Raw genomic sequence first — 9,392 nt, 5'->3', positions numbered from 1 at the left:
GAAAGCTCATGACAAGAATTAAGCTTGAAAAGCCAAATTGCATTGCAGGTTGAGCCGTTGTAGTGTTATTTTTGACAGCTACGTGTTGCATTGCATTGATGACAATTTATGAGTAATGATCACGACATTTTAATTCCTATCTTCTTGATTAATTGAAGTAGTGTGCAACGACATGTGTATTTGTGTCCATTCAAAGTGCGTACGTGTTCTAGAACACAGGAGTGTGGCGTCCACAGGTTCAGGAACACGTGTCACTAGATTCAGTCCTCTCTTTCTCTCTTAATCATTCATTAGGTTACATTACAGTAGTGGTGAAGCAAAGGAGAAGCTAATAAACTCAAACACAGAAAGAAAGAGAGACCCTTTTGAATGGAGTCTGTTTTAAGCCAAGTTGGTGCAAGTTTCTGCAATGGCATTACCCCTAGAGGGGTTGTTAGTACCCATTTCAAGGCTTCTTCCTTTGGTGTTGGAGGGAGGCCAAGGCGTGTAATGTTGGTGAAAGCTGAGGCTGTCAGCATAAACCCTGATATCAGGAAGAGTGAAGAGAAGGTGGTGGATTCTGTGGTGGTCACTGAACTCTCTAAGCCCGTCAATGCTTATTGCAGGTGAGGTTCACTTTTTGAAGCTCTTACTTTCTGGTTAATTCTAACATGATGCCATACTTCTCTACCCCTTTTTTGGTTATGCAGAAAGGGACATGAAAACAATAGAATAGGCTGCATTTCCTTTGTTTGAGGAAAAAATAAATGGAAGAAGAGAGGAAAGTTGACTTTGTTAGAAAATAAAATTTCGAAATTTGTCTTCTCCCTTTCACCTCTTACTTTCTCTCCATTCCTACAGACTGAAGATAAACATTTGGTAACTATTTTTATTTGAAAAAAATTGAATCAGCAGAAAACAACTATATATATGTCATTATTATTATGATGAGGATGAAAGTAGTGTGTGATGCAGTATGAGTGTAGTTCTTTTCTAATTTCTATGATTTGTTGTTTAAAACTGTGCTCTAGCATGAAAAATGTAAAATGGAGATGATTCCACTTTCATTAATTTCGACAAAAACTCAAAATGTAACATGTGAATGGTAATAAAATTATTAAAATGATGTTCTGTTGAACATTATCTTGTGATTTGATACCAGAACAGATATTTATCATACCCTGATATGAAATGTGTGCTCCTTGCACTGAAGCATGAAAGAAAAACAAAATCATTCACTTAATATTCATGTAGCTTCTTTTAAGCAACAAGTAGAACTTCACAACACTGAGTTCGACTATGAATGATACAAAGCAGGATATGGATTCTCCAACTGCTGAATAAACCTTTTCTTCGAGATATGACATTAAGACAATAAATCATATCCAAGGGTATTTGTATTTGCTAGACTCAAGTCACCATCTGTCACTAAATGCATTTTTATTTTTCTGGAAATTGGTCTATTATCTTTTTGGATGGTAAAAAAAGGTTTGGTTTGCTAACATAGTAATCACAACCAATTATATGTTTTCAATATTCATCTTACTGATTGTTTTGGTGCAGATGTTGGAGATCAGGGACTTTTCCTCTATGTGATGGAAGCCATGTGAAGCACAACAAAGCCACTGGTGATAACGTTGGGCCTCTTCTTTTGAAAAAGTAAAATTATGATGATCATGGATTGTTTTCACTAGAGAATTACATTAACCTTTTGAAGGAAGTACTTTTATGGATCAGACTTGGCATTTCAATGTTAGAATAAAAACGTGGTTTATGCTGTGAATGTGATTCCTTTTCCTTTTACTGCCTATTATGACTTGCATCCATGTAATAGTTTTGTTGAAGTTGGCTGCGAGTGTCGGTGTCTTTTTTATCTTCAGCTGCGAGGTGGTCATACTTGTTTTAGACCTATAATATAGTCTTAAAAGATATTGTATTTGTCCAAAACATATACTCCTTGAGATCTAAGGACAGCATTTATTTATAGCGTGTCTAATCTAGAAAACTTTTATCAATGAGCTTATAAGAGAACCTAACAATGAAACTAATTAATTCACATTCAACTAATTGAGAATCTAACTAATTTTTAGTTAACATCATGTAAAGTACCGTTGATAAATCAGTCAATTCATTTATCAACAGACAACAACTAAAAAGTTTAAAGGTTTAAGGGGAATGCGTGCCACTCTGCAAATCTCGCCTTCTACAAGACTGCAGATCCAAGAAGAATCATGATTCCCATTTTATAGCTCTTCAAACTGTCAAATCAATAGCGTGAAATACAAATCTCCAACCATGCTACAGATCCATGATCCCTTAGATAGAAAAAAGCATTTTTAAAATGCCAGAATACTAATAATGGCTGACTTTAATACTCATTCAATTTATAAAAGGGTGGTCAACAGTGACACAAGATCAACAAGTACGAGCCACATTTAGTAAATACTATTACAGATTGAATCTTCAAAATTGTACAAGCTGAGCCCCATTTAGTAAATACTATTACAGAAAGTTCTGGTTATTGAATCTTCAAAATTGTACAAGCTGTAAACAGGAGAAAGCAAAGTTACAAGTAACGACTAGAATCATTATGAAATGTGCTAAAGAAAAGTATCATCATGTGCCCGAAACAGCACCTAGATTGTCTAAATCGAAGTAAAATAATGCTTTCTCCAACCACCTCAATAACAAACACCTAAATACGTCGTTTCTTTGGTAGTCTGCAGCCATTATGGGGTTTTCTTGTGGTATCTTCAATGAATACAATTGGATTTCTACCCCCTCGAGAATCAGCAGTAAAGCCCTCCTTCCAGCTTAGTATCGCTTGCCTTTTTCTCCTGAAATGAGTAAATCCATTCACTTTCATGACAACAGATTTCAATCCCAAACCCCTAGACCTCCGGCCCACAACTTCCGCAGTTGCTTCGGCGGCATACCTAGAAAGCTTTTGCCCTGATTTCAGGTCTTTCAATGAACCAGCAGAGCCACTGAGTTTTACATTTCCTTTAGAATCTGTTACAGTCACAAAGGTATTATTCCGTAACATCTTTATATGAACATGATCGGCATCGTGCTCATACTGAAAATTTGAAGGAGCACCTTTAATAAAATTATCTTCACCTAGAATTCCTCTTACATAGTCCATAGGCCTAGAATTCAAGCCAGTCCCAATTTCATTCTTGCTTTCGAGGTTTACGCTCTCTATATCTTCCACATAATACACAGGAGGGCCTCCATTTGCTTTCACGTTCTGGCCCGCATAAGTCCCCATTCTGGGATCTATGTTCTCTCTATTCTGCATAAAATTTGGATGAGCGTTGGCATCTGCATTCACTTTCTGGCCCAGATTATTCCACATTCTGGGATTTATGTTCTGTCTATTCTGCATAAAATTTGGATGAGCGTTGGCATCTGCATTCACATTCTGGTTCACATTATTCCAGTTTCTGGATTGTCTATTTTCTAAATTCTGACTAGAGTCTGGACGAGCATTCTCCTCTGCATTCACATTCTGGCTAGTTTGAATCCTCCTCCAATCAAAATTTGAACTTGAAAATCCTCTAACATGTCCTGCAGTTACAAGAGAAAATTCCTTATAAATACTGTTGGGGGATGAGCTGGAAAAAAACTAAACCTCTACATGCAAAATTAAATGATAAGAGTTATTTTCAACCATTTAAGAATAAGAATTCGATTATAAGCCCCAAACGCTACATGCCAAGAAGATCTAAATAAACAAAGTAACCATTCACTACTGCACCAATATTTCAAACCAAATAAACGGAAAACAGAACTAAAATTAACTAGAGATAAACCCCTTTAAATATAGGCATCCAAAAATCACCATGCTGTGAAAAAGATAGATTGTCTGAAGTTATTCCACATGAAGAACGCAAGATCATCACCATCTCTAACAGCTTGAAGCCCCCATCAAAATCTTTGAAAAGAAGGAAACAGTCATTTTCCCACAACAACGGAACTTATATTTTCACTCCTCCATATAAAAATAATAAAAATGACGAAAATTGAACATTCCATTCGCCATAATCTTCTTTTCCGTTTGAAAACAGTAAACACGATCTCTAATCTCTACCCATCCACACATCGAAACGGTGCCGTCAAAATTACAAACATAAGAATCCCTACGACTTTCCATTTCCTCCGTTTCGAGCACCGAAACGAAAGATGAGTCGACTCGTTTCGCTATTTCAAAAACTACGAAAGTGAGAGCAGAGAGATTCGAATAGTACCGTCGTTTTGAGGCAAACGGCGAGGTGGCATTGCGGCATCGAGTGGAAACGCAGGTTTCGGTGCAAGGAGAGATACGAGGGAAGATCCACGACCATGGCGAATGGAAGAGAAAAATCGATACATTGGTTTTTTGTAATGTTAGGGTTCGAGTTTGAAGAACTCGGATTCTGATTTCTCTGTTTCGTTTCCTTCCTTAGTAGGAAGAAAGAACTCAGTACTCAACTTTTGTTTTTTTTTTTCAGTTAAAAGACACTAGGCTTGTTTTAAATTGGCCCATCTTCCTATTTTGTTGGGCTACCTATGTGTTGGGTGGTATGAGAAGACTTTTACTACCTGTACCCCAGTAATTACTGTCTACACCCTTATGACAAATAAGGAAATATAATGACTTTTACAGTGAAGGATAACTTGCTTTCCAAGTAGCAACTTTTCATTTTCCATGATTATAATTATGAATTCCTTTAAAGTATCATTTTTAAATTCCTTTAACAGAATATAAGCATTAAATATTGTTTGTGTGTGGATAATTATTAAAATATAAGTATTCAAGGAGTTGGTATCCGTAACCAAAGTAAAGGCTAGAATCATTATCACACTTTTCTAGCATCTTTTCTGATGTTACAGTATGGTTGATGTTTTAAAGGCTAGAACCAAAGTAAAGGGTAAAATATAACCTATATTACGTGTACCTTTTTTCTGATTTCATTCATTCAACCATATTCATTTTAATATTTAAAATTAAAATTTCTGCACATGGATAACATGTGGCCACCTTACATTTTGGCCTTTTCTGTGTTAGGTCAAAAACTAGGCCTCTTTTGCCCATTAGCTATATCCCATCAAATGGAGAACAATTGATTATTTATGTCTCTGTCTCTGCTCCATCATCAGAGATTCTTATTCTACTCTTTACTATTTATAAAATACTCATACTCATACTTTATTCTTTAAACTTAATCATCAGCTATAATGAAGACATTATATGAAAATAAAAAATATTAGTTGAATTTGTTAATGTTTTTGTTCCCGCTGGTTGACCTAACGTCTTCGTGCATTTCTGTTGACTTCGCTTCCAAGAACCCTTCGCTCCTACGCTCCCTACCTCCGATGGAGTCACCTGAAACAGAGAAACAAAGGGCGCCCTCGCGATCGTTTCCATTCCGACGGTCAAGTCAGTATCTTGGGCAATGAACACCAAACTCTCACTCTTAGATCACTGTGTGTTCTCTCTCACTCTGTTTCTCTCTCAGAAAGCGTAGAGTGTTCTGTAGAAATGTCCAAACGTGTGGTTATGTCTGTTGTCAACCTTATATACCTTTAGTGTCATTGCCCTTCTGTTTAGCTGTGACTTAAACATTCTGTAGGCGCGTCTACGCGACACTAACACCCAGACTTAGGGTCATCCAGTGTGTAAGACTGCCCTGTCGAAGTGCAACTGGCGTGGGATGACTGCTTGGATGCCAACTCATGCACCCAATCTCTGAGTCATCCGCCCTGGGAGTTCCCTGCCTTACTCACGTGTCGTGCATGCAGATCACCCTCTGGGACGTGACCCTTACGGGTCATCTCTGTCCTAGTGGCTTTTTAATGGTGGTACGTACTGTCGCGTCCCTACATCCCATGCACGGGTCTCTCGTGATCTGGGCCTCTCCCTACTGGTAACTGTGGTGTGGCTTGAAAACCACATTTCTTTGTCCATCTTTACTATTGAGGTGCCGAGGCCCGAGGCCTCCACGCCCTGCCTTGGTGCCGCCCCCTCCTCGACCACCCTTACCTGTGAACTTAAGGAGACTCCTTCCTGCCCTGCTGTACTTTCCAGTGGACCCCACTTTCGGGGTCCCACCATGTTGGTTTTGGTCAACGCCCGAGGTCGATCAACGTTCGCTTTGGTTAAGGCAACTTTTGAAAAACAAAAACATGATTTGTTGAACGAGTCTTTAAAATAGACACCATGTTACGCACAGGTCATTATTATTTAGAAGATATCACAACCTTAGAAAAAATCAACAAGATTCGTCTATGTGTTTTATGGAAAGGTTTAATGCAAAAAATTCTGAATTTGATGTCCAAGAATTAGCCACCCCCAACATGGTCGACCACCTCAATCATATACAGTTAGATTAAATGATTGGTGGTGTGATTGTGGCCACTTCCAAGCTCTTTGACTTCCTTGTCGTCATGTTATTGCTGTTTGTTCCTCTTGTCATTTACAAATGATGACATTCATTGATCCAGTTTACAACCTCCACACGATTAGAAAGGCATATCAAGTTGAATTCCACCCTGTTCAAAACGAGGATTATTGGTCTACTTATACCGGGCCAAATTTCATACCAGAACCCGACATGCGACGTAAAAACTCTGGACGACCAATTACAACTCCTTTGCATAATGAAATGGATCAATCAATTTAGAACAAGACAAAAAAAATGTTCTTACTGTCGCAATGAAGGTCACACAGAGGAAATTGTCCATTTAGACAGTAGAGTCATCCTTTGTAATGTTGTTCTCATCAAATATTTTAATATCATCTTCTTTTAATGACTTATATTGAATAATTTATTTTATTTTTAATACATTTATTTTACATAAATGCATGTATATTATTACTTTTTACATATTATATAATTTATACTTTCATATATCATATAATCTAAAAAATTATACATAAATTATATCACATTTTTATAAGTGTATTTTTAACTTTAACAATATTTAAAAAATACTAAATATTTTTAATATATAAAAAAATCATTTTTAATCCAATTTATTTAAAATTATTGTAAAAAAATATTCATTTTAATTATTCAACTTTATATATCATTTCATGTAAATCCTAAACACTAAACTCTAAACCCTAAACAGTGAATCACTTCATGTAATTTTAAATAATTTTTAAATTATTATTATATACATCTTTTAATTTTAAAAAATATTAATTATTTAAAAAAATCAACTAAACTTGCCAACAAAATTGACAACTTTAATTGAGATAAAATACATTGAAGTTGTCAATCCCGTATTCAATTTTATTTAAACTAAAATTGTCAATCCGGTTGAAAACTTTAATTAAAAGAAGAAAAGTAGGGGGGTAATGAATTTAATTTATATTGCCTACACCATTGACAACTTTGACCAAAAATTGCCCATTTACGTAAATCTAAAAAAAAAACTACACCAGTAAAATTCCCTCCACATTGATTAGAAATAACGCCAAAGAAATGTATACAAGCGAGAGAGAGAGCAACTCTTAACTTTCAAACAGGTTTTTATAAGATTGAGTTCATTTTAAATTTCAATGTGGTGTAGAATGGGAGCAATGTATTAGAAAAACCTTTGTCTCATAAAGTCAATGTAGTATATATTAATGGGAGAACGAATCTCACCTCATAATTATGTTTTGTGGAATTAATTTAGGCTTAAATCTAAATTCTAAGAATTCCTTATCAAAATTGGAGTTTCTAATATGATCTGTCTCCTTTAGAAAATTTGTGCCTCACTTATTATAGTGGAGGTTAAAGATCACTTTTGCAGTTTTGCAATCTTGACTTCTTGAAGATCTAGATTTCTTTATATAGAATTATGATCATCATAAGTTTTCATTACATTAAATGGTTCACCATTCACCGGTAGTCAAAATCTCATAGAATTTTTTTTTCTGACTGATCTCTTTAAGACATTGATTACTGTTCCCAGACAGGACTGAGGATGGTAATGACAAATTTGAGATAGGCTAGTGGAGAAATTATCGTATACAATTATTAAGGGCGAGATCTTAAACCTTAAGATTGCATTTGGAACTAGTTTTGAAAAATATTCTTAGATAAACTGATTCCCACAAAATTGACAATCCTATATTTCATTTAATCTTATGTTGGGTAAGAATGTTGCATTCCCATGGGATTATTGGAAGTTACATGTAATGTGGTTATTAACTTCCCTTCACACCAACACAATTATTTGAATATTCAAAATGATTCCAAAAAAACATTTGTTTCTAACTTATTAATTACCTTGTAACGATTTAAAACATCTTACTTATACGACATTCCCTATAAGTAAGCTTTTCCAAAGTTAGTGATTTTTTTAAAAATTAATTGGATCCCTAGGTTTTTTTAAAAATGTTCAATTTGTTCCCTTCTATTAGGTTTCCTTAACTTTTGATGACGTGACACATAAAGTGACATTGGTTTGTACACATAGATTGAATGAAATTTTAGACTTTGAAAATTGGAAAAAGAAGATTGAGGGAGAAGGAAACGGAGGCAGCGACAATTGTGGTGGTAGAGCCAAGGGAGGGTTGACGACTAGGAAGCGTCCCCAAAGAATAAATAGTGTTGGAAATTTCTGAATGTTATTCTGGTTGATTGATATTGTACATAATGAAACCCTTTGAGTGGAAAAAAAACTTCAATTTTTATTTTTCTCTTATTTTTTTCTCTTATGCTTCAAGACATGGTTTTGATTATACAATATATGTGGCTTATTGGTAACTAATTGAAGTTAAAGTTGAGTTTTATTCAACTAGGATTGGTTGATGGGATGGTCTGTAAATGCTATTTATAATAAGTGGCTTGTAGGTTCCTTTTCAATGAAGCTGCATTGGTGTATTCTATTTCAATGTAAATTTTGTATAACACATTCAATTGTTTTTGTTCATATTGTCTGAATTTCACATAAAAGGTTAAATAGTTTTTGTTCATATACCTTGCAATGGCCGTTTGACTTATCCTCTACAATACAACTCCATGGGCGTTTTTTTGCATTTCACAAGGGATGCATCAATGTTGTCTTCTACTTTTTCTATAGATACATCAATTATTGCCCACTATTCATCACTCAACTGTTTGCAGCACCTCACAAAATACACTTATCTGGTGGGCACCATTGGAGTGAGCATTTGCAATTAAGCAAACGTCTCCCGCCATAAAATATTATTACAGGTAGTGGTTATTACTTTGTAAGACGTTTCACGTCAACAAAAGCATGTTTTGGGAGCGCTTCATAGCCGTCGGTCCTCCCTAGGCTCCACCACCACATTCATCGCTTCTGCCTCCCTCTCCCCCACGTGTGCAAACCAATGTCACTATGTGCGCCATATTATCAACAGTTAACGTCGTTGGTGAAAACTTAACGTAAGAGACCAAATTGATTTTTTTTTA

At 35.5% G+C, this 9,392-nt stretch overlaps 2 protein-coding genes across 2 annotated transcripts; one reads left to right on the top strand and one right to left on the bottom strand.

Annotated features, from left to right (window-relative positions):
- The first annotated feature begins 69 nt into the window (after window positions 1–69).
- Window positions 70–1,762, top strand: LOC137837723 (CDGSH iron-sulfur domain-containing protein NEET). Its single transcript, XM_068646825.1, has 2 exons — window positions 70–605; window positions 1,543–1,762. The coding sequence occupies exons 1-2, from the start codon at window positions 370–372 to the stop codon at window positions 1,640–1,642; spliced, it is 336 nt and encodes a 111-aa protein (XP_068502926.1). The 5' UTR covers window positions 70–369; the 3' UTR covers window positions 1,643–1,762.
- A 640-nt stretch (window positions 1,763–2,402) lies between these two features.
- On the bottom strand, window positions 2,403–4,456 carry LOC137837722 (uncharacterized). Its single transcript, XM_068646824.1, has 2 exons — window positions 4,230–4,456; window positions 2,403–3,549 (listed from the first exon to the last, which is right to left on the bottom strand). The coding sequence occupies exons 1-2, from the start codon at window positions 4,351–4,353 to the stop codon at window positions 2,675–2,677; spliced, it is 999 nt and encodes a 332-aa protein (XP_068502925.1). The 5' UTR covers window positions 4,354–4,456; the 3' UTR covers window positions 2,403–2,674.
- Window positions 4,457–9,392: the final 4,936 nt, after the last annotated feature.

Source organism: Phaseolus vulgaris, chromosome 4, assembly GCF_000499845.2.
Source record: "Phaseolus vulgaris cultivar G19833 chromosome 4, P. vulgaris v2.0, whole genome shotgun sequence".
NCBI lineage: Eukaryota > Viridiplantae > Streptophyta > Magnoliopsida > Fabales > Fabaceae > Phaseolus > Phaseolus vulgaris.
Note: the sequence above shows the minus strand (reverse complement) of the source record. Positions and strands in the feature narration are given on the sequence as shown.

Coding starts and splice junctions, on each gene's coding strand:
- LOC137837723 (XM_068646825.1), top strand. CDS start 370: ATGGAGTCTGTTTTAAGCCAAGTTGGTGCAAGTTTCTGCAATGGCATT. Junction 606..1,542: donor CCCGTCAATGCTTATTGCAG/GTGAGGTTCACT, acceptor GTTTTGGTGCAG/ATGTTGGAGATCAGGGACTT.
- LOC137837722 (XM_068646824.1), bottom strand. CDS start 4,353: ATGTATCGATTTTTCTCTTCCATTCGCCATGGTCGTGGATCTTCCCTC. Junction 3,550..4,229: donor CCGTTTGCCTCAAAACGACG/GTACTATTCGAA, acceptor TTGTAACTGCAG/GACATGTTAGAGGATTTTCA.